We start from the raw sequence: 25,136 nt of genomic DNA, 5'->3' as shown, positions 1-25,136 counted from the left end.
TCCCCATTATCAGTTCCAGGTAATCTTTTTAATGTTGCATTGAATCTGGCCCTGTTCCTTCCTACTTACTTGGGGATCACGGAATACTTCCTTGGTTTCTCTGGAGTTAGTCTGGATTTACACTAATGTGAGACTAGGCTTTATCTCTGCGTACATAGCACTTCTTAGCATCCACAGCATTAATGTGCTCAGCCCTTTGGGAAGACAGTGTATTATCCTGATTTTACTGGCACAGAGCAATGAATAGAAGTGACTTGCCAAGGACATGCCTGGAATTAGGAGCAAAGTCATCTGCTCAAGTTTAAATCAAACAAACAAACAAGCCACTTATTCCTGTGCTTACTGAGTGTCCTAGTTTATGAGACAGCAGCGCTGTTGTCTCTGTCCCAGATAGATGTATGAATTTAAATGGGACTTTGGTGCTTTTTTTTTTTTTCCTGCTCAGGGATTAGGTGTTGGCTTGCCTTCAGGCTGTTTGGAGGTGCCTCATAGTGGACGTGGTTGTGATCCAGTGCAGATTCTACAAAGCAGGGTCAGGCGCCAGCCCAGTTCCCAGCAAGGCAGGTTTCACTCTTAGAACACCACCCTGAGACTTTATGCTGCTCTGAAGTTGGGAGTCTCACCAGAGATCTGCACATGAACCTCTCTTGCTTGTGTCCCTCCAGCCACAGCACAGAGGGGTTGAGAAGGGTCTAAAAAATATCTGCCTCTCACGTCACAAAGCACTTCTTGATGCGCAAATAACAATGACTCTTAGTAAATGGCTAGCACTTACTGGATAGCACAGGATTAATGTGGGTCATATTCCCTGTATTCCAGGTCCTTGCAGGAGCTGGGACTTTGTTAGATGGTATTTCCAAATGATTCCAAAGGCAGACCACGCTCAGTGCTATGGAGGCGGCAAAAAAAATACTTAGTGTTTCCTGCTTGCGTCACCTAGAGAAGGAGAGGCTTAAACTGCTGGGTAGTTCTATCCTGAGCACCCTGGAAAAATATGTGCATAAGACCCTTGAGGAGCAGGGTGGTGAGACAGCCTACTCTGAAACAACTGCTCTCCTCAGGGGGAGGGAGATCTTCTGTGTACAGACTACTTCTGTAGTGCCCTTCCCTGTTATTGGAGTCAGGAAACAGCACAGGGAAGGGAAAATAATTGTACCTGGTAGTTTCCTGGATTACTGCTATTTAAAGAAGCACCAAGTACATCCTCTTCCCTCCAGTCTAAATCTCCATTTCTCCTTGCCTTCTTCTTTGAATTCCTTCTGGATATCTTTCCTACTCTTTCCTACTCTTTCAGAGGTATGCTGTTGCTCCTTGATGGCAACAACTGCTGCATCCCTGCAGGGATATCTGCCTCCTGTCTGTTTGTCTTTGTTTCTCCTGCTCCATGCTGCCCAAGGGGCAGTTTTCACAATTTCTCCTAGCCATCCCCTGCTCTGTGGCACCACCTGCTGACCTCTGACTCCTTACTCTTCGTGCCGTTTGGCTGGGACCCCGTGCCCACCAGTGCCCTCACTCCTGGCCTGCAACAGCATGCTGGGCATTTGCCTTGGTGTCACCACTACACGTTCAAGGTCTGCATTGTAGATCAAACAGCGTTAATTAGGATTGCACTGAGTGTATCTGAGCTCACCGGGCTTGGTGTGAGGTGGGGGTTGACACCATCAGGCTGTAATTTTCCATACTCTTGAAACCTTTTTTTTCTGTTTCCAGAGTATCCTCCTACTGTGTGGGACCTACTTGGCTGGTCTGACCGACAATGTCAGCTCCTCACCAGTCAACCAATCCTTGACACTCATTGTTGGGGTCAACCTCATTTTCCTGACTGCTGGTACCATCTGCTTAGTTCACCGTTTCTTCCATACATGGCATAATTTGCTGTTTGGTTTTACCTCTGGAGGCATCTTTGTGTGTACCACCACGATCAACTGCTTCATCTTTCTCCCACAGGTATGCTGTCACCTCTGTCCTGTCACTTGGCTGGAAATAGGCACATTCTAACAACAGCAGCTGTGAGCATCATTGCACTCATTTTCCTGCTTTTTTCTCCAAATGTTTGGACTCAGCTGCACAGCTCATTCTCCAAGCCCTGTCCTACCCTACCCCACCCCACCCTGGTGGTTCTGCTTCCCCAAACAGGTTCCCCGAGTCTCAAAGAATCACAAAATTGTTTGTATTGGAAGGGACCTAAAGATCATCAAGTTCCAACACCCCTGCTGTGCTCAGGGAAGCTCCCACCAGACCAGGTTGCTCAAAGTGCCATTCAGCCTGACCTTAAACATTTTCAGGGACTGGGCCATCTGCAACTTCCCTGGGCAAGCTTTTTCCAGGGTGTCACCACTCTCATAGTGAAGAATTTCTTCCTTATATCTAATCTAAACCTACCCTCTTTCAGTTTAATGGCATTCTCCTTTGTCCTATCACTGTCTTTGTAAAATGTCCCTCTCTAGCTTTCTTGTCCCTTGTCCCCTTTATGTCCTGGAAGTCTCCTAGGAGTGCATCACTGCTGCTCCGAAACCCTCCTGCAGGAACGTGCCACAGGTGACAGCCATGCAGACAGTACACGAAGCAAAGGCAGCCACTGGCTTCCTCCTCCTGCTTCATGTAGGTGGTGGGGTCTGTCCCTTGTGCAGTTGTCCTTTCATCATACCTCACATGCCCACTTGCACCAGGAGCTTCTGCCATTGGCAGGGATGGAGCCAGCACAGACCATCCAGATGGCCCAGCCACTCTCAGACACTTCTTTGCTGCTGATGGTCCCCAGGGGAGGCTGTCCTCCTCTGCACTTTTGGAGAAGGAAGCTGGGCTTTGCCACAAGTGAGGAGGTGTTTAAAGGAAGCCTTTTGTGATGTTGACGTGAGGCACTTCTGCTTCCTGTATCCTCCAGAAGCATCCTGAATTTGCCTGGCCACCATGTTAGTGGGAATAATGCTTCCATTGTTAGAGGGAGAGGAAACAGTTATTTACTCAGTTGGATGTTTGGAGGGATGTTTGGGCTCAAGGACAAGAGATGAGAAAGGGAGGAAGAGGTGAAGCTCACAAAAGCAGATCTATGCAAGGGAGGGCTTGGGATCTCAGCAATGTATATAGATATTGATTGCTTTTCTATGGCTCATCTGAGATCAGTAAGCAGCTGGAGCTGGACTGCACAAGGCTTCCAGGCAGATATTAGATGAGAAAACAGATACTAAGCATTGCTGGTTTTCAGCTTGTCACCAGTGATTCAGGGGTAAGGGGGCATGCATGACACTGTCTTTGTCACGGAGTCAGGGAGTGGGGAGAAGAGGGAGGGGGCTTTTTCAGTATGCTCAGTAGTCTTAATGCAGCCAGGCACTGACCTTCTCCTGCATAAAAGCCGGAGCCTGGGACAAGGTAGGGCTCAGATAGGTGAGAGGCTCCAAGTGACATTGCAGCCCCTCACCCAACCATCTCTGGCTGGCTGTTTCTGCTCCCCTTGTCACACCCTGCCTTTGTCTCCCTCTCTCCATCCCTTTGTCTCCTTCGCGCTTGAGCTGTTCCTGCCTCCTGCTGTGTTGATTGGGGCTCTGTGGGTAACACCCTCTTCTACTTCCCAGCTCAAGCAGTGGAAAGCCTTTGAAGAAGAAAACCAAACCATGAGCCACATGGCAAAATATTTCACCAGCCCGAGCAGGAGCTACCGCTCAGTGTACAGTGAGGAGCAGCTCTACCAGCTCATAGGGGAGAAAAACTCAATGAAGCGGCTGCTCACTGAGGTACGGGGCTCTGCTGACCCCCCTCCTCCAGCTTCTCCCCTTCCCGTTTGTGGGCAGAAGGCTTTGCAGGGTGGGAAGCCCTTTGTTCACACTGGTGATCCCTCACCAGCCTCTTCCTTCCTGAGGGGAAGAACTGCTTTGTTTTGTCACACTCCAAAGCACCACAATTTAGGCATAATTTGGAGGGATTAAAAAATTCAGTAGGGAGAAGTGCAAGATAGCCTGGTTCCACAACCTTGTCAAACATGGTTAATTTAGAGGGGAGAGGCTCTGTCTCAGAAAGCCTCCAGCCTCCTGCTCCCTCACCTGCACTGCATGGGAGCACCCTATCTTGAAAAGCTGCCTTCCCATTTCACCCCTTCCCACATGCACGTTTGGGGAGCTGCAGGGAAGGTTGAGGTCACATGTGCTGCTGCTGTGGCTCTTGCCATGCAGAGAGGGGTTATTTGTTTACTGGCAGTGCCTGCTTCCAAACTGGCAGCGTTTTCCTCCTCTCTGCCCACCCCACACTTGACTTCTTTGTTTGACACAGAAAAATGCCGTGATCGAAAGCCTGCAGGAGCAAGTGAGCAGTGCCAAAGAGAAGCTGATGAGGCTGATGTCTGCGGAGAGCAGCTGTGACCCCCGTGCACTGCCAGCAGCTCCCTGTACCAGGAGCTCAGAGCAGCCTGGGCATGCTGCACTAGGGGACTGCTGTCTCCTAGATCCAGAGAGGGACAGACGGCTGCCCCCCTGCTTTTTGGGTACGTCACCTCTTGGCAGCAATGTCCAGGCCTTCCAGAAACATGCAACCCAGGAGTCTGTTTGCTCCCAGATGCTGCTTTTTAGTACAGGGGATAGCGTTGAACGTGGCCTGAAAGATGTCCAGGAGTGTGGGACACCTGCAGTGCAGGGGCAGCTTCCAGAGCAGCTGCCAGGTCAGGACAACTCAGGCAGTGTAGCCTGGGAGTCATCCCCCCAAGTCAACCATGTAAACAGCAAGAAGCTGTGGGAGATCTTGAAAGAGTTAAGCTTGGATGGCAAAAACCACGGCCCAGCCTTATCTGTAGGACCCCCACTTGGCAACCGAGGTACCTCAGGTGAGCAGGGAGAAACACAAGTGGGCCAGGAGGGCTATGCAAGCATCCACATACCCCTCAGTCCCTACCTGGCAAGGCATCGTTGGAGGATCCCATTTCCCCCTGCCTCCACATGCTTCCCTGGACACGTATCCCCTTGTGCCAGCTGCAGGGTGAAGGAGGTTGGCAGCTGGAGTCGTGGGGAGTCAGCACATAACTCCCTGGGATCAGGAGGGGAGATGGCTGGCAGAGGGCTCCTTCACCCTCCAGCACCATCCCCTCCAGCCCTCCCAAGGGAGGCCAGCCTCCAGCCAGAGGGGTGGCTGGGATGGCCCAAGTCCCAGGGTGCTTCATTGTGTATCCCACAGGAGCAGCGACAGTGGCAGGGCACCCTGAAGGGACCCGCTGAGCCCTCCCTGTGCTCACTGTACTATTACCCAGATTCTGACTCCAGCAGCAGCAGCTCTGAAATGTTTCATGGCTGCCAACGACCCTGCTGCAAGGTTTGCTTCCAGAGCCCACGTGGTTCCCTGGACAGCAGCAGCACAGATATGGACACAGAGCCCAGTGACTGTGAAGATCACCAGGCAGAACACCACGGCGGGCCCCAGCCAGTGGTGAATTTCAAAGACGATCTGAAACCCACTTTTGTGTGACTGGGAGCACCCTTGCCTCAAAGGCAAGTGCCCTCCCATCCCCGAAACACTGCATGTTTTCAACAATGCTAAAACCACACATCCCTCTGGGGAATGTGCCTTGTTCTGGAATTTGGGGATTGGGAATAAACCTTGCCCCATTCTGATTTGCAGTGTCAGCTGTGACTGCAGCCTGAGTTTGGCTGAGAGGGGGTTGGCAGCACTTAGAGAGGTGGTGGTGGCCTTGTCCTGGCTACTCTGGGCCACTGCCTGTGTCCCGCAGGTAGCTGGCAGTTCTGTCCATCCTGGTGCCAGCAGTGGAGAAACCGGGGCTGGGGATCTGTAAGAGCCCAGACTTCATCTCTTCAGAGAGCTTTCCCTGTGAGACCTGCATGATTCGCACTGGCGGGGAGCAGTATCCTGCCTCAGAAACAAGCACTGCTTCTTGCACACTGCTCCATATGGACCAAAAGAGGACTCCTTCCCCTGAGGCTGCCCAAGCTGCCCACTGGCATCACCCCCAGCTTGGGATGGGAGACAGACACCAGAAGCAGATGCTGGCTGCCACCCACCTGGGCTGGGCTGCTTCCAGGCAAAGCAAGGACTTTGGAATGGGGTGTGCACTGCAAACTTTTGGGTTTTGGTGGGTTTTTTGTAACATCGGAATGAGAAAATGGAGTCCAAATGTGATGTCCATGGAGTTGTCTTTGCATGTTGTGTTTTTCAGGTGCGTTGTTGTAGGTGAGACTCAGGTCAGTGCTGAAGGGCAAGACAAGCTAGCCATTATAAAGGAGGATCTTTTTACCTTGAGTTCTGGGTCTTGTGCCCTCTCTTTGTATGGATGATTTAGTCTGGAATAAGGTTTGTTTAAATTAATATGCTATGTTTAATTTTTATCTTAGAAACACCAAGAACAGTAAACCCTGTGTGTGTGCCTTTCTGGGGGTATTTATCATGGCATTTGAGCTTACATTGCTTCCACAGGAGTTCAGGATGCTGAGACCTGATGGCCCAGTGCAAAATAAACCTTATGGACAAAGGCTTTATTAAAACAGTAGGTGTCAGAGGAATCCCAGATCTGGTTTTGAACAAACCATATTAGCACTGCCTTCTCCACTACGCTTTATGATGGTGAAATCCCTCACTTCTCTCTCCCTTCAGTGATGTCACCTTTTTTCCTCGTTTCCCCTGCAGTTTACATAGAAGCTTGCATGTAGAGCAAATCACCAAACTCAGTAATCTTACAAGGAACAATGTTCCCACAGCCCCTGTTTGCTTTTAAAATGGAAACACTCCAGACAGAGTGTAATCTTTTTTGTTTGTTTGTTTTTTTGGTCATCACTTTTTTTGCTTATAAAAACCATTCTGGTTCAGTTTTTCCTTTACAGCTGTCTGAGCACTTACAGCTCTGGCCTGGGAGAAACCCACCGACTGGGAGGGTCCCCTGCTTGTGCAGGGCAAACCTGTGAGCCTGATGGCTCCCTGCAGTGGGACTCGAAATCTCTGTCCCCATCGCCTGCCAGCCGCCTGCAGTTCTGCAGCACTCGCAGCAGGTGTTGCTGCTGCCACGCCGGGTGTGCCGGCAAACACCAAGTACATCCCACGGCATCGCCACACTGGGACAAGAGGGGAGACAAACACGTTCTAGGGCCTCTATTAAATATGGGTCAAAACCTCTCCCCACCCCCAAATGTGTTTAGGATAACGCTTTGCTCTGGGGCTGGGAAATAGTGCAGCACAGTGAAAGGAAATGATCAACCATGAGCCCACCTGGAAGCAGCTGATATAAAAATTAACTTTAAATCCACTAGTGAATGCAGAAAAACCCTCCAGAGGACTTTGAACCTAGACTTTGTTTGGAAACTCACTGCTGGAATTTGAGGTCGTTGCTTTTCTGTGCGGTGCCCAGCAGCCACCACTTGAAAACTGCATAGCCTGTGGATGCACCTATTAAGAAGGCCAAGAGCATTGTGGTTTGTGTCATAAATAGTGTGCCCAGCAGCACCAGGGCAGTAATCATTCCCCTGTGTTCAGCACTGGTGAGGTCACACCTCGAATCTTGTGTTCAGTTTTGGGCTCTTTCCTTGCTGATGGCTGTTTAGGGGAAGGGTCACGTCACTGCCAGGATGATATCTCTCTCCATGCCTGCTTGGTGAGGCTTGGCAAGAGGCAGGAAGGCAAGGAGGCCTTGAGGCTCTTGTGCCACAACCACCTACCATGACTCAGTCTGCCTCTGTTACCCATCAGCTTACCACGGTTTAGGAAATAACAAAATTGGTCTTAATTGTGATTCAGCTGCCTGGAAAAGAAAAGAGAAAATAAAAGAAAGAAAAGAGAAAAGAGAAGAAAAGAAAAAAGAAAAGAAAAAAGATGCAAAGAGCTTTGTTAACTGTGGCAGAGAGGGATTATAACAGGCTCTCTGGTAGGGGAGTTCTGATCATTGGTGTGGAAATTTCCCCACTGCCTCACGTTGGCATTAGCAGCTGGAATCTCTGGGAACCTCTTGCTCTGATCTTTGATACTGGGTGCAGTTATGAGAAATAATGAATATTTGAAAGTACTGCAAGAGAGAGAACCTTGTGGTGTCCTTTGCCTAGAGTAACCAGACCATGTAATCCCTGGACACAGTGGCTGTACAGTGGTGGCACACCTGTGTGGAGACATTCCTGTGGCACAGTGGGGAGCAGAAGTCAGGGGCCCTACGACTCCAGGTAGGCTGTGTAGGTTTTTGAGGAGGGAGAACTTACACCTGTACATGACCTCCACAGCTCTGGAAGAAGCTCCAGAGAAGTCTTCCTTGAGTCTGGCGGCCATGAGGGCTGTGGAGAAGCACTCTCCTCCTGAGCAACATTGCTCTCCTGAGCCAAGAAACCAGGCATATCTCTTACCTTGTCCAGTTTTTCAGGGCTGTTTTCTTGGCCTCTATCTCCAGCTCTGCACTACACAATGCCAGCTGCAGCTGTTACCCCAAGGTCTGTGCTTGCAGCCAGAGCAGCAAATCTGTGGCTGTCCAGTTGTGAGGCACCAAACCCATCAGTGTAAGCTGCATCCTGATTGCTGACCTTGGGGAACTCCATGGAGACAGGGAAAAAATACCATCAAAAGAATTGTGGATCCTGGCATGGCAGGAGAACTGTGGATGGCTTAGTGGTTGATATTAACTGCAGGAACTTTCTGCTACATGACATGGTCATGCCCTATGGACCTGATCGATCCCTGCACACACCGGCTGAGCAAGTGCCTGGGACACTGCCACATGGTTCCAGGAGTTTCTTTCTCTCATTAAGATTGTGTATTGAAGCTGCTGGAGCACATTCACCTTGGAACGTGTACCTCTCCGTGTTTACAGTGGGGTTCCTTGCTTTCACACCCACACCACCCCTTTCTCCTGTGTAGAGATGCCTGTAGCTGAGCTGGTTTTCTTCTAACTCAGGCATCTGTAGCTGCATGCTTTGTGCTGCCAGAGCACAATCATTTACGTCAGGATTTTTTTTTTTCCTGGAGGTTCTTGCAGACAGAATGGGTACGAAGGACTTTGTCCTGCCAGGCAGCTAGATAAAGCACTCAGTGATTCAGCATTTATTGCACCCTACACAGATTCCTCTGTTATCATACCAGCAAGAATGTGGGGCTAGAAGGGATCTCCTAGTCATCATCATATTTCCCAGCAATGACAAACAGTGAGTCATAAAGTTCCTCTTGTTAATTTATCACAATCCATCTTAAGTCATTGGGAATTTTCTTGGCAGGTTATTCAAGAACTTGACAGAAGGAAACTTATTTCTGATCTGCAGCCCACATTTTTTCATAGCCTATTTTTGTCTACTTGTTCTCATGCCAATGCTGTCTTCTAGTTAGTAGCTGTTCTTCCTTCCCGTCCTCCAACCTACTCTCTTACATGCCAATGAAGAATGTGGCCTCTTCTTCCCAGGATCCCTGGTGTACTTGGAGAAGATATTGTCTAATTCCCTTTAGCAGCTCATACCTACCCCTGTTTCAGTCTGCAGGGAGGCTTTGAGGGAAGAGCCCTGGTTTTATTACTATTATTACTATTATTACTATTATTTATACCTTCCCTTGGCAGCCATGAGAGGATGGCTGTATACACTGTTCTCTGCCTCCAGCAGCACAGGAGGCCCAGGATGCTGGGACAGGACCATGCTCACCTTTGAAAAGAGAGAAGAAACACTCATTGGGAGTTAGGACATCAAAAAGGCAGGCCAGAAGCAGGCAAACTTCCTGTGGGTTATCAGGAAGCTGACATTTTCTCTGCAAGTTTGCAATGGCCCTGGGGTTCCCAGCACCCATCGGGTCCTAGATTTACCACCAGTATGTTAATAATCTTACAGAAGGGCTGCCCATCCATGTTTCCTTTCAACACACCTCCTGCAATTGCTGAGAGATGCACCTGTGCCTGTTGAGTGCAGAAACCATAAACAGCTTTTATTTCTTGGAAGTTTCCCATGGCTTGGAAAATCCATAAGGACCTGAGTTCCTTAGAAAGCCACTGGTACATCTCAAGGGGTTCACAGAAATGGAAAATGAAGGCACACCCCTCTGCAGTATCCTGATAACATGATCCAACATAGGAACAGCATGGATATTTCATTACTAAGATGAATATAATGAGCAAGGCACCATTCTGGAGTTGTTCACTGGTTCCCAGGCAATTGCCTTTTCTATTTAACCCAAATAAGTCGGGTGGTATTTCAAATCAAAGAGAATGGCAGGAATAATATTAGCTGATGCAATAACACCTTGAATTTGCAGCAGTGCTAGGCAGATCAATGAACAGTGGGATACACTGTACAATATTACAGCAAATTCAAACCCTTGTTTGAAAGCAGCTGGGTTTTGGTTGGGTATTTTTTTAACAGTCACCCAAACACAGGTGGTGGATAAAGACTTCCTTTCCTCTGGTAGGTGGTGAACTATGCTTTGGCAAGAATCGTTGAATTTACTTGCTATTACAGCCTTTATCATTCCAGTAACAAAAACACATTTGGAGCTCTCCTGCTTCTGCAGTCCATTCTTCACAACCCTCCAATGGTGAGGTCTTTTTCCTAGTTCTGCAAATAACTGATAGGAGTGTGCAGCAGCCAGTGGGGGAGCCAGGCTCTCCCATCCCTGGAAGCCCAGCGTTACTGGGTACCTACTGTGCCTCAGTAAAATACCTTTGGGTTAAATACTCACTACCTTCTCGTGGAAAAAAGCTCCCAGCCCCCACTGCCTTCAGCCACAGCTGCCTGAGGGCATCTGAATTAAGCCTTTAAAGCAGACAAACCAAACAACAACAAAGTGTATCCAAGGATGATATGGGGTCTAATTTACTCAAGGAGGAAACTTGGGAGTCAACAGCCTTGTGTCTTCTACTGACGCTTAATGCTCATCTTAGAGAGAAAACCACGGGTCTCTTCTGTGTCTCACTGGCACCTGGCATTCAAGTGCCACCTCCCTGAGCTGCATCAAGGTTTCTTCACTATATGTTTGCAAAACTGGCTCTGAGTGTTTCACCAACAAGGCCTGAGTGACCAGTAGGACCCATGAAAGAACAGGAAAACAAGAGGTGATGGTGTATGGTGGGTCCTTTTTAACTTCCTTAAACAGCAGTTTTTGGATGGCAATGAAAATCCCAAATGTCCTCTTGAAAAAGTGAGTGAGAAGCCAGAGAAGATGGAGGAGGACTTCAGACAACAGTCTGGATTATTAATAGGGGAGACCAATGTTTTTGCTGTTAAGTAGTTGCTATATGTGGGTGGTTTGTTCACAACAGCTGGTTTTAGTAAATTGAATAATATTTCTGTGCATATTCATGTATATATTTGTGTCTTTACACAGAGGAAAAACATCCTACTTTCTCAGGATCATCCCACTGTCTGGTAAAAATTGGAATTTGACAATCATCAATTAGAAATAGAAAAGAACCCTCCTCCCCATCAGAAAGTATGCGATTTCTACCACGAGGCAAAGATTTTTCTAGATAATGACAGCATTAGAAACAACCCCACAAGCATATGAGGTATGTCTGGTAAAGCACTTACATTAAAAAATTGTCTTGCAGCTTTCCACTTGGAAAAATTAGTTCCCTGCAACACACTCAGACCCTGGGTTGCAGGGAGGCCACACTCCTACAAGGAGAGATGATACCTCTATGCTGGACACAGCAGGGGCCTATTTATTTTGCAGAATTGGGTTATCCTCCCCCTCATCCAGACAATATCAATCTTGCAGCAGCAGCAGGAAGTAGAGTAGGTTTTGCACTGACCACCTACCTTCTGGTATAGCTAGAAATCTAGGAACAATATTGTTTCCAGCATTATTCATCAGATTTCAAGATTGGTGCAAAGCCCTGTGCAGTCAACAGCTGAGCTACAGAGATTCTGTCTCTCTTTTTACAGAATTATTGTAAAATAATCTCTCTCTGTGACCAGTTTAGGCTGTTCTAATGCACAGTCATAAATGAGACATTGACTTCTAAAGATCTTCCTACCCTTAGAGTGGCAGATAAAAGAATGGGTCACAGCTTTGTTCTGCCACAACATGCCTGGAAGCACTGAGAGACACGCTTTCCTCACAGGGAAATTTCCACTGTCTCCTTGGATTTGCAAGTTTGAAATCTACCAGTAGAGTATAAAAGAAATGCTGGACTGACCAAAACGGATGTAAGAAATTGATTTGCTCATGCCATTCAAGCAGCAAGAGCTGTTCTGCTGATGTCTGTGTCTGTGAAAGAGCACAGTGATTTCCAACTTTGACATAAACCTTTTGGCTTTTTTTTCAGCAACTCAGCAAGCATGCCCAAGCCCAGGATAACAGAAACACCTTTAATAAACCTGAATATCATCTTTGGGGAAAAAAAAGTAGTCAGTGTAAGGGAAGTTCATGACACTGTGCTGAAAAGGATGTGGCTAAAGGATGTGACTAATTCAGCTGCTCAAGCAGATTGCTCCTTTAATACTGCCTATGACTTAAGTCCTCAGTATAATACCACTATTTTTGTGACTCAGCAGTCACCAATAGAATAAATTAATTCAGGGGATGTTCCAGATAATGAGGAGTTTGTCCTGCAGCAAAGAGGTCTCCAATGAAGAGCAAAATATTGGAGGCCCAGAGCATGCAGTGATTAGCAGATTTTGATAATTGGTGAGAATGAAAACAAGAAAATCAAAGGTGAAAAAAAGTGAAATACTTTATGATTGCATTATCTAACAATTACCATTCCTATGCATAGGGGTGTATAATATCCTCTGCATATTAAGGCTGCACAGCATTTCCTATAAAAATATCTTGGATTCCTTTGCTTACAATTTTCAGAGTGATGAAAAGTTAAAATTAAAATGATTCAGGACATTTCCAAGAAGAAGGCTAAAAAAAATGCATTTGTCCCATTTCAAGTCTTAGTTTTTTGTCTGAGACACTTCCTCACACCATACAAACTGGAAATCTAACTTTTATGGGTCTTGACAAAAGCTATCCAAACTGGACCACACTTTACGACTTTGAAAAAATCATAGACCATATAGGTCCGTGGAGGCTTGTTAGCACTTACTGGACAAAAAGCCATCCCCAAATCTTCCCTGGGAAGTCCTGGCTGAGTATATTCTGTGTCCTTGCAGCTGCTGGAGCCCCCGTCACCTGGGCTGTGCACAGGTGGTGGCCAAACCCACCCCACCTGCCAGGCATTGCAATGAGAGACTGCACTGAGCTGACAGCAAAGTGGGGTTTATCTCATTAAGTTATTACTACCACACTGGCTGTGAAGCAGCATGGCAGGGGAAGTGGTTGTAAAAGTCAGATGTGGGAGAAAAGAGGTAAATTTGTTTAAAGAATATGGTGTGACTGGGGCAGAGGCAGGAATGGGGGAAGGCTGATTTTCTGAATCAACAATGAAAAGCAATGAGAACAGAGAGAAGGATTAAGCGACCAAGGATTCAGGAGCAGTTTGGGAGCAACTGTTGGACAGAATAGAAGGTGAGGGAGTAGGGAAAAGAGCAGAAGGGAAAAAAAATATGATGGCAGGACAAGCCAGGTGACTGGAAGGGGCACACAGGTAGGGTTGTGGGCATGATTTGATGTGGGATGCAATTACTGGAGAGGAAGTTGCTGTTTGTCCTTGCTGTTGAGGGAACACTGCTGTCTCATGGCCAGCTTGATGTCCTCCAAGAAGGTGCATTGGGTTAATCTTCCCCAGGTGCAGGACTCTGCATTTCCCTTTATTGATCTTCTTGTGATTCCTCTCTACTCAATTCCCCAGCCTGTCCAGCTCATTAATGATGATGTCAAAAAGTGTAAGACCTAGAAACAGAATATACTTCTAGTGACCGGCCCCTATCTGGACTTAGTGCCACTGACCATTACACTCTGGGTCCATCCATTCAATCATTTTTTGATCCACTTCACTGCCCACTTAGGTAACTCATACTTTGTCTAAGGGGATGTTATGGGAGGCAGTGTCAAAAGCCTTACTATAAAGTCAACATAGATCATATGTTGATCATATGGGGAAACACCCTAAATTGACAATGGTGGGACAGGGAGCAGAGGAGGTAGCAAAGGTGCTGTTTGCTTTCAAGGGTCTGAAAAAAGAATAGTATTGGCGAGAACATAGATGGCAAGAAGCAAAAAGGTCCTGGTGGTACATATTGCGCTACAGAGTTTGGGATGGAGCCAAGTTATCCTTAGATTTTCATCTCATCTGCTCCCAGCATATGGATTTGAAAGGCAAGTTTCTGGTGCTTCCCCTCCCACTGCCACCCTAACCTTTGTTACTTGGAGAGATCACAGTCACCTTGGTTTTCTTTGCCAGGCCCTGGAAGAGGTCTTTGTCAGTGGGCTCTTACAAGGGGTGGATGTGCATATCACGGCAACCTTGCTAGCTGGGCTGGCTTTAAAACAAATTGACTAGGATCTTAAAAAGCAGGATATTGTAGTCTGTGCCAAAATGTCTTTGAAATCAAGCATTCAGAAATTACAGAAAACTGGAATTAAAACAATGTGCACAAGCCTAATTTGGCTTAATTTTGGCATGTATGACTTTGTGGAAAAGAGGCCTGGAAAGGACCTCAAGGAGCCATCTGAGGACTCCAGTCCCAAGGCAGGAACAATTATTCCTAGACCATTCTTGACAAATGTTTCTCTAATCTTCTTCTGTGATACAGACCTTACTTACAGGATCACATATTTTTTCTTAATGGCATCCTGCCTTAGTGCATAAAATACACTGGGACCATGCTCTGAAGGAGACTGGGAACACAGCTGGAGAAGGAACAGGCTCATGGTTCAGCTTGTGGACTGCTGCCCTGGAGAACTATCTGTGCTTCAGAGTTCCTGAGTGGTCATGCAAATCCAGCTTCTCCCAGGCAGTCATTAATTATGTTTTCTCCATTTTCTAGGTGCACAGTTTGAAAATACTGACTCTGATTTATTTGTCCATGCTTGGTGCTGTTTCAATACAGTCTTAGGGCTTTAATTTTACTACCACCACCCAGACTGCCCAGACCTTGTGGCATTGGCTCTCACAGATGGGAAATAAAACTGAAGTTCTTGTATGCTGTACTCAGTGCTGATTGTCATATGTCACTCTTCTCCCACTTCTCATCTGACCCTGTGCACTTTGTCGCTTCCACCTCCCTGGACCTTCCTTACTCTGCTGAAAGCATGTATATGGAACCTCACAGTCATGAATGTGATTCCCAGATCCTCTATTTTTTTAATGGACAATTCTAACTATTTTCTTAAGTTCAGGTTTCTCCACAACCACCTCATCCTCAGAGGTACAGTAATTTCACGAATACAAGCTGCACCATTTTGACTAAGATTTTGCTCCCAAACCGGAAATGCGGCTAATACTCAGAAGCAGCTAATATGTGAATAATTTTCTGACATTTACAACCTCAGAAGTGCCAGCCAGAGTGCCGAGCTGAGCACATGCCAGTAAAAGCCGGCATTTCGCGATTGTTACAAATTGTTACTCTGTTGCGCCACGGGTGGAGCCTGGCTCCCTGCAGGTAGCACGGGGGGCGGGGAGAGGGAGAGCTCTCTCCTTCCCTCCTCTGCCACAGCCCGGGGGAGAGACGGGGGGGGCCCGTGCCGCCATTGCTGCGGCCTGGGGAGGCGGCGGGGGCCCCACGCCGCCATTGCCGCAGCTTGGGGAGGCGGCGGGGGCCCCGCGCCACCATTGCCACGGCTTGGGGAGGAGGCAGGGTGCTCCATCCCCGCCCGCCGCCGCTTGAACGGGGGTCTCCGTCCCTGCCTGCCACCACGGGGCAGCGCCGGGCCGTGGTGACCGAGCCCAGTGGCAGCAGTGGCCGGCCCCGAGTGGGCCGAGCCTGCACAGCCCGAGCCGAGCCAGTAAACCCCGCCCTGCCGCGGTTCTGTTACTATTTGGCAACTTTGTTGCATGCAGGTCCTCGCTGCGAACGACAGAGTGGCTTATACTCAGGTGCAGCTTATTTATGGACAAAGAACAAAATATTTGCCAACACCCAGAGATGCAGCTTATACTCAGTGCGGCTTGTATTCGTGAAATTACTGTACATGCATTCAGTGCAATTAATTATCTCAGGGAAAAATCAGCAAAATGCACAAGAACCAAGAGCATACAGGATACCAGGAACTACTATAGTGGCTTACAGGATCATCACAGGAATGTGGAGGATGGAAATGACCTCTGGAGATCATCTAGTTCAACCCCCTCTTATTCAAGGTGTGTCAGCTAGACCTGGTTATCCAGGACTGGGTCCAGTCAGGTTTTGTATGTTTCCATAGATGGAATCAGAGAATGGTTTGAGTTGGAATGAACCTTAAAGATCAGCTCGTTCCAACCCCCCTGCTGTGGCAGGGACACCTCCCACTAGACCAACATGCTCATTGCTCCATACAATCTGGCCTTGAACACTTCCTCCACAACTTCTCTGGGCAACCTCTTTCAGTGCCTCAACACCCTCACAGTAAAGAACTGGATACACAGTAAAGATGAGACTTGATGACTTCTCCAGGTCTTTGATGGCCCACAGAGTAAAAAGATGTTTTCTGGGGTTCAGGTAGAGTTTCATGTTTTAACTAATGCCCATTGCTTCTTGTCCTGTCAGCAGGCACTTATCTCCCTCTTCTTCATTCCCTCCCACTAGATATTTATACACATATATGAGATTCCCCCTATGCCTTTTGTTCTCTGGGATGAATATGATGAACATTCCCAGTTCTCTGTCTTCCCTCGTGAGATGTGCTTCAGTCCATTAATCATCTTTGTGCCCTTTGCTAGAGTCCTCCCAGTAAGTCCCTGTCTTTCTTGTACTGAGGAGGCCAGAACTGAGCACAGGACTCCAGGTGTGGCCTCACCAGTGTTGAGTAGAGGGGAAAGATCACTTGACTTCACCTACTGACAATGCTTTTTCCTAATGCAACTTAGGAAGTTGCTGTTTGTCCTTGCTGTTGAGGGAACACTGCTGTCTCATGGCCAGCTTGATGTCCTCCAAGAAGGTGCATTGGGTTAATCTTCCCCAGGTGCAGGACTCTGCATTTCCCTTTATTGATCTTCTTGTGATTCCTCTCTACTCAATTCCCCAGCCTGTCCAGCTCATTAATGATGATGTCAAAAAGTGTAAGACCTAGAAACAGAATATACTTCTAGTGACCGGCCCCTATCTGGACTTAGTGCCACTGACCATTACACTCTGGGTCCATCCATTCAGTCATTTTTTGATCCACTTCACTGCCCACTTAGGTAACTCATACTTTGTCTAAGGGGATGTTATGGGAGGCAGTGTCAAAAGCCTTACTATAAAGTCAACATAGACAATATCATTGCTCTCCTCTCATTCACCAAGACTACTCATTGTGCTGTGGAAGGCTGTCAGTTAGGTCTGATTTCCCCTTTGTAAACCCATGCTGACCTCATTTGATCACCTCCTGGTTCTTCATGTGTATGGAAATGGTTCCCATGATTTCTTGCTCCATTTTGTTTTAGAGGTAAGGCTGACTAGACTCTAACTTCCCAGATGCTCTTTCATGTTGTTGTTGAAGATAAGAGTGGCTTTTGGCTTTTTTCCAGGCCTCAGGAACCTCTCCTGATCAGTATGATCTTTCAAAGAGTGGCCTTTCAATTACATTATCCAGTTTCCTCAGTACTTTTGGCCCCCTTGCTCAGGGACCTGGGATTGCTGAAGGACACTGTCACCAGTAAGGCTTCCTCCTGGGCTACCTACCCCTACTTCCACCTTCTGTACATTCCTTTTTATGTCAGAGTTTAGTCATGACCTCTTTGCTCATCCACACATGCCTCCTGCCACCCTTGCTTGATTTTCTTCTTGTCAGGATGAACCATTCTTGAGCCTTAAGGAGATGATCAAACAGCTCAACCTTTGGTTTCTAGTTCAAGATCTTGATCCTTATTGTGGCCAGAGCAAGATGTTTCAGAGCATTTTATAAATATTCCCATACATCCACACTTAGAGAGTGATTTGAATTCAAACAGCGTGCTTCCAAGCAGCACTCTTTACCAAAAAAAGTATCAGTGTTATCCAGGTTCTTGCCCAGTGATATCCTGCATCAGTGATTTTCAGAGTCTAGTTAGAAATGTAACTGTCTTCCTCGTGGCAGGCTTCTTACTCCAGAGGCCACTTACCAGCCAGGTCTTTCTAGAGTCCTTCCATGAGTGTAGAGTAGAGACAGGCTCCTCTGGGGGCAGTTTAAAAGCAACCACATTTGTGAATCAGAATAATCTCCTGGAGAAGTGTCTCACCTTCCAGTGACCAGAACAAACTTCTACTTTAAGTGCCTGAAATATACAATAACTGCTAAATTTAAAAACACTCCCTTCTACTGCTTCTGAAAGTGCCACCTTTCCTGTTAATTGCATTGTGCCATTGTTCCCATGCTATAAGGCAAAGAGAATATCCTTTTAAACTCAGAAAGGCATCATCAGCTTGATATGACTTAAATCCAATACAATTAAAAATACATAAATGTGTCACTTCCCTTAAGTCAGATGTCCTGAAATGACTCTTTATAAAAAAACATTGTAAATTCTGCCAGGCCTTTTCTGCTTGCAGACTCTTTTCTTAAGGATCATTTGTAGTGTCTCCTGCTCTAATCATGCTAACCTGGTTTAAGCTTACCCATTTCCTTTCTGTGTCCTTACATGCCTGCTCATTGTTGCTTGTTGAGTCCAGCCTTGATCATGCTGCTGGCTTGCAGCCTCTGCAGGGTCTAAGAGGAGAGCTCATCCAAGTCTTGCAGAACAGCATGTGTGCAATAGCAGCTGGGCTCAATCAGGAGATAAGCTTTGCTAACCATTAGCAAAACAATGGACTGTACACTCAGTGCTGCTAAATACACAAAATAAACAGGTAGAGGAAAAAAAATAAGTTCCTTGTAACAATCATGGTCACAAAATGTTCAGGAGGAAAAGAGATTCTGGAAAAGATTGGTTTGGCTTATTTTTTTAAGGAAAGCAATTGTTTCCATTGATTTCAAGGACTTTTTGGTGCTTTCATGCTACTGGTTTCTTGTTTCCAGCCAGTTAGATCTTGCTGCCTGATCTTGAATCTTGCCTTTTAGAAAGGCTTTTGAATTATGTCTAGTAGGCTGGAAGCAAAAACAACATGGGTTGTTAGCCTGATCAAATAGGAGGTGTGCAGAGTGTAAAAAAAATTATTAGGTCAAGCAGTCTGCAGGGAATTAGGGGAAAGAGTCATGTTTTATGGGAAACACCCAGGACTTGTGTTTTAAAGACACAGCAGAGAGTCTTCTCTGTTCTGAATCCTGTGCTTACTTTTAAGTTTTGTGTTTGCAGACTAGCATGTCCATATATTTGCTAACTTTTTGTATTTGATAGCTCAGTTTCAATGCCATATTTTTCCAGATGTTTTAGAGATTTGAGAAAGAGCTCTCCGTTTAAAAACAGCTGTCTCTCAATCTCAGGGCAAGGACAGCGGTCAACACCAGATGTACAATGCAAGATGCAGCAACAATTAGTAACCATTTGCCAGCTAAAGGAACTAGTATGCAATGGTGATTAGTGAGCAGCCGGGAACAGGGATCATTAAATCAATTAGAGTGCTTGACAAAAACTCAATTAATTAAATGAAAATACAGTTACATTTTTGGCCACTTCATAATTAGCTGTGCATTTTCTCCCAGGTTATGAAGAGAATCACCACTTTTAATTCAGGGCTGCAAACTAGAGACCCCAGTTCATAGGCGAGACATACAACAGTGCAAGGTCACTGCTGTAGATGATGCATGACCAAGGTTTGGTAGCTCTATTCAACCATTTTGCTACGTATTGTCTACTGCAGAGCAATTATTTCTATCTGCAGATGTACCATAGCACAGTTTGCCTTGTGGCTATCAAGAATGGCTCTAACCCACCAAGCACTATTGTCCTCTTTCTCCCTTGTAGAGCTGGCTGTCCTGGGGAGACCTGTACCCATGCAGTTATTTTCAGCCAGGGTAAAAACAGCTGCAGCAGCAAGAGCTGGAAGAGCATTCCACTGCAGTTAAGGATGGCAGTTTTGTTCTGCAGAGAGCCCTTCCAGTAAGGACAGCATCCCAGGCAGGCTTTACCAGGCCTATTGCTGCTTTCTTTGCTTCTTTAGTGATGCAAACATCTATTCTCAACAGTCTTTTCTCCTGTTGGTGCATTGCACCACGTGCAATGCTTTCTTTCCAAAAACTATTTCAGTAGGAACTAGCGAATCCTCTTCCTGCATTTGTGAGAAGGCACAATAAAATTTATCACCCTGGTGCAATATTTCCCAGCTGTCTGAAGGAGGAAGTGGAGAAAAATCTCCTTTGTTGGCTGTTGTGCTTGGCTCCCTGTACAACTTCTAGGTCACTGTGATGACTTGGAAATACAGCCTGGCTCTTCTCTGCTGCACATTCCTCTTCCATACATCTATCAAGATCCAGCTTGAGAGTAGTCCTAATCCTGGGGCTGTAGTTAAGGCTCTCTATCCCTCCAAGATTTTCTCAAAAGAACTGAAGGCCTCAGGAATCAGCTGGCTTTAACTCTCTTTCCTTTGAAAGTGTCCTTAACAGCCGGTTTGGAAGTTGATTAGGGGAGCAGGGAAATTGCAAGCATGGGACATTCACAGGGCTTTCCACCAAAATTGTAGTACAGAGAGAGCAAAGGGATGTCAGTCTTGGGCTGCTTGACTGAAACTAATGTGAGTGAGATGATACAGAAGAGACCAACATTTTTTCTAGATTTGAACCCTTTCACATTCCTGAGGAAATGGGCATAGATGTTGCTTTCCTGAAAGCAAGAATCTAGAAGACTTGTCAAAAGCTCATTAGACTGATACAGCTTCTCTGGCTCTGGGCACCATTGTTTTCCAGAGTTATCTATGAAGACAGTGTAGCCAGACAAACGCAACTGTTCAGCTGAACAAGATGTTCTCCTGGCATGACTGGAAACCTATTGTTTTTTCAAGAGCAAATGGATAAAACAAGCCTTCAACTTGTGCAGAGTATCAGCAGGGAGAACTTAATTCCACAGAAGGATGCATCTACCTGTGTACTGAGTCACTGATGTTTTCCACATGTTGCAATATTGCTGCGAACCTGTATTTGGCATCTCTGCTCATTCACCTCCACTACAAATTTGGAATACAGAAGTTGTCTGCAGCTTCTGTTACATTGAACTGTTTGGACCACTCAGCTTTATTGGTTCTGGCAAACTTACCTGGAGCCTTGCAAGGACTAGGATCACCCATGGACATCCAGATCAGCAAAACATCAGCTGTCTTCTGAAGCAATTGTTGGTGATGACATATTTTGTGACAGGAAGTGATTGCAAAATAGCGGGTTCTCAGGATTAAAAACTTGCGTCCTGCTCAGAAACATGAATGCAACTGGTAAGTTCTAAACATAGATTCCTTCAGGTTTTGTTCTGGAACAAAAATCAAAACCACTTTTCAGGATTTATTACAGTAGTTTCACGAATACAAGCCGCACGGATTATAAGCCGCACTTCCGGTGCCTCGACAATGTTGCTGTCTTTGTCAATAGATAAGCCGCACCCCGAATATTAGCCGCACTTTCGTTCATCGCAAGAATCCGTGCGCAGCTTTCACAAATTGGCCAATTAGCAACAGGATCGCGGCATAGCGGGCTTTACTGGCTCGGGGCGGGGCCAGGAAGGCTCGGCCCGCTCATGGTTGCCGACGGGGTCGGGTAGCCCAGCTCAGCGCCACGGCTCGGCGGGGCTGGCTGGGTGGTGCTGCCGCTGCCGCCGGGCTCGCTGGCCCCCCTCTCCCGTCAGCACCGCCCCGCTGCCGCGTTCCCTAGCCCTGCCGGCGGGCTGCCGCCGTCGCCGCCCGGCTCGCCGGCCGCGCCGCGTTCCCTAGCCCTGCCGGCGGGCTGCCGCCGCCCAGCTCGCTGGCCGCGCCGCGCCGCGTTCCCTAGCCCTGCCCGCTGCCGCCCGGCTCGCCGGCCGCGCCGCGCCGCGTTCCCTAGCCCTGCCCGCCGCCGCCCGGCTCGCCGGCCGCGCCGCGCCGCGTTCCCTAGCCCTGCCGGCGGGCTGCCGCCGCCGCCGCCGGGCTCGCCGGCCGCCCCCTCCCGTCTGCACCGCCGCCGCGTTTGCTCGCCCTGGCCGGCACTGCAGGCCCCCGCACCGCCAGGCTCCCCCACGCTGCTGGCCCTGATTCTGCTGGGCTTCCCCCGCTGCCAGGCAGCCCCACCCGCCGGCCTTCCTGCTTCTGCCATGCTCCCCTGCACTGCTAGCCCCAGTTCTCCCGGGCTCCCCCGCCCTGCTGGCCCGGGCTCTGCCGCCCCCCTGCCCCGCCCTGCTGGCTCAGGCTCTGCCGCCCGCCCCCCACACTGCTGGCCCCGCCTCTGCCAGGCTTTCCCACCTCTGCCGGGGCCGGCCGGGCTCCAGCTTGGCTTGGGGCTGCCGCAGGCTCTCACTTCCGTGTTGGCAGCTTTTAGAATTTTGTTAATGTATTAGCCGCCCCGGAATATTAGCCGCACTTCCGGGTTTCCACCAAAATTTTGGTCAAATTGGTGCGGCTTGTATTCGTGAAATTACTGTATTTAATCATTAATGCCTGGGCAATCAGTAAATTTGTTACTATTAGAATCTCTGATTTTCCATTGGGAAAAAAACTCCAAAGTTAAAGTTCAACCATAACTACTGAGTTTGCCCATGCCAATCAAACAAGAGACAAACCACTACAATGTCTCACTAAATTGTTCTCTGGATAATTGCCTTGGCAATATTAAGCAGTTAGATGCAAGACTGGTAGATCCATTAATATAATTTAGATTCTCTAGTATAGCAAGGTTCAAAACAGCCTTGAATGATTGCATCCTTATCAGACTAGCAAGAGGTAGGCCTCTCACCATGCCTTCTGGTGGAATGACCCAGCAAGAGCTGCAAGGTAAGCAAACAAAAAAAATCTTCCTGTTGATCACTTGAAAAGGAAGCAATGGAAAAAAGAAAAAAGCAGGAGTTCCTGTGCAGGAACATGTCCACTGGTTCCTGTTGGAGCAGGCCTATTCAGTGTCTGATTAGAATGATTAAAGTTTATTATTGATACATGAACTGCAAACAGACAAATTAAACCCCCTAAACAAAACTCCTCCCCTACTCTTCTCCTGAGCTCCTTAGAGCTTTGCGCTACCCAGAAGTTGTACCTGTTTTCCAATTCACTGCCACCTTATGGCATTTCAGAAAGAGGACACCTCAGTAATTTGGACACTTGACTTATTCAGGCAACCTCCCTGGGCACTTGCACATTACAGAGACAGAGCAGCTGTAAAACTGCCCTGTGCCCCCACATTTGGAACAATATTGATGCTTGAGATGCTGGATTATAATAGCTTGCAAAAACTGATCATTAAAACGTCAATTCTATTTATATTTGCAGATTCTAGAGTGTGAAAAACATGTTTTACTGTGTAACATAGAGGGAGGTCATTTCATCAGCCAAGGGGCCAAAAATAAATACGGACTTTGCAATATTGTCAAAAGAGAATCTTTCAGTCACTCATGGTTTTAATTGTCAGTTCATTTTTGAAATTGAGGGTGAAAGCTTTATAGATGTCCTTATTGTGTGTTCAGGGTTTTTCTGAGAGTAGTCTTAGCTAAGGAAATAATCTATGAAAAGATTAACAGAAACTGGAGGTGTTTTATGCTTTTCCATTCCTTCAAATACATCACAATTTTCTTTCAAACACACTTGTGGTTTCCTGGTTGATGAGAAGATGATACAGCTTGAATTGACAGGTTTTGGAGACTTGGTTGCTTAATTATGACATGGAAATATGTGCAGGATTGCCAAATATTAAATACTGCAACTGTGATTTTTCTAATATGCATTCCCCCCATGGATGGATAGGCTTGGTATTCAGAAAAGTGTTATTAGTAGCAACCAAGTTGTGGTTTTGATATAGATTACTTTGATATTGAAGAGGAAATGGTGATTTTAGAGAATGTCTATACCAGATAAAGGAGGACAAGCAATAAGTTATTTTCATGAAATAGCTTGTTCCCTGTAAGTATGATGTTGAATTCCCATTTTTATTATCAGGTTGTAGACTCATTAAAAAACTTTAAGGGACATTTCTCAAATGGTCACATCAGTATAAATTATGCATCAGTCTGATTTTATTTACTACTGTCATGAGAAGCAGCAAATGCTGGAAAGCAAAGAGCTCACCCTTCACCCTCCCCCACCTGCTGTTTTTCAGACTGCCAACATTTTAAAGAAACAAAGCCTGGCTGTCTCTTCTAAGTCAGTTCTCCTGTTTATGTAGTAATTTGAAAGAACTTTGTCAAAAAATAAGAAAATGTGATTTGTGTTAGTATTTTGATGCCCACAGCTAGAAAAAATGACTGGAATGCCTAGTGGTACGTTTCAGGTAGAAAAGAGTTGGCCACTGCCTGGTGACATATTTATTTTGTTGTTTTATGTAAGAATGCTCTTTAGAGAGCTAACCCAAGCTGTAACCCTAACTTTTGACAACAGCTCTGCCAAGCACAAGAGAAAATGTCATTTTCACTATTGGCAGTTCATTGAAGCTGTGTCTAAGCAACACAGTGGTGTCTCAGAGGGGGGTTGGAACAATGAATATGGTAGGGTGGCTTGGGGTGGCTGCAGTACCATTCCTGTGCTGTGACTTCAGTGTCTCTCAGTCTAGGGCACATGGCTCTCTGGGTCAGGTTCCCAGCTGTACAGAGACAGGTAGATCCTGAAGGATCAAAGCTTAAACAGTCCCCTGACCTTTGTTGTAGGTAAAACCATTCATCATTCACCAGGCAGGAAAAAAAGCTTCCAGCAAGCCAAGCACTCCAGGGTGAACAGGACCATTTCGACAGACTGGGTTTGTTTTTTGCTTTAGAAAACAGCTCTTGTGAAGGATAAACTTTAGCTGCCTTTGGCCAGGTCTTTGGTGACATAGCAATGGTGTTCAGAATAGGGATGGAAAAAAAGTAAATCTGGCAATATTTTGATGCCTTGAAAAGAAAACAGCAGGTCTTAGTTCATCTCTGGCAAAATACGTTTCTGCTAGTCCAAGTTGTTTTGTTTGTGGTATAATCTGTTCCGGCAAGAGCACTTTTTTTTTTTTTTTTTTTTTCCCAAATGGCATTAGCAAGTGGTGCTCAGATTTTTTTGAATGTCTGCGAGTAATTTCACTTAGGTAACAGCAGGCAGCAAAACTCCAGCGCTAGCTGTGTCAGGGCTGGGAGCCGCTGCCCCCAGGGA

At 46.9% G+C, this 25,136-nt stretch overlaps 1 protein-coding gene across 6 annotated transcripts in view; it reads left to right on the top strand.

The window, feature by feature from the left end:
* The window catches only part of GPR156 (G protein-coupled receptor 156), a 58,227-nt gene extending 43,255 nt beyond the window's left edge, over positions 1-14,972 (top strand). For 5 of the 6 annotated variants that reach the window (XM_033051438.1, XM_033051439.1, XM_033051437.1 and 2 more), the window contains 3 exons: positions 1,711-1,947; positions 3,573-3,731; positions 4,264-14,972. In XM_033051438.1, coding sequence (XP_032907329.1) covers positions 1,711-1,947; positions 3,573-3,731; positions 4,264-5,445 — 1,578 coding nt within the window. In that variant the 3' untranslated portion in view covers positions 5,446-14,972. The remainder of the gene's footprint in view (positions 1-1,710; positions 1,948-3,572; positions 3,732-4,263) is intronic. The other variant, XM_033051440.1, reaches the window with a different exon arrangement.
* The last annotated feature ends 10,164 nt before the right edge of the window (positions 14,973-25,136 follow it).

Source organism: Catharus ustulatus, chromosome 2 (genome assembly GCF_009819885.2).
Source record: "Catharus ustulatus isolate bCatUst1 chromosome 2, bCatUst1.pri.v2, whole genome shotgun sequence".
In the NCBI taxonomy this organism is placed as follows: Eukaryota; Metazoa; Chordata; class Aves; order Passeriformes; family Turdidae; genus Catharus; species Catharus ustulatus.
The sequence above is the reverse complement of the archived record's forward strand: the minus strand, read 5'-3'. Positions and strand labels throughout refer to the sequence as shown.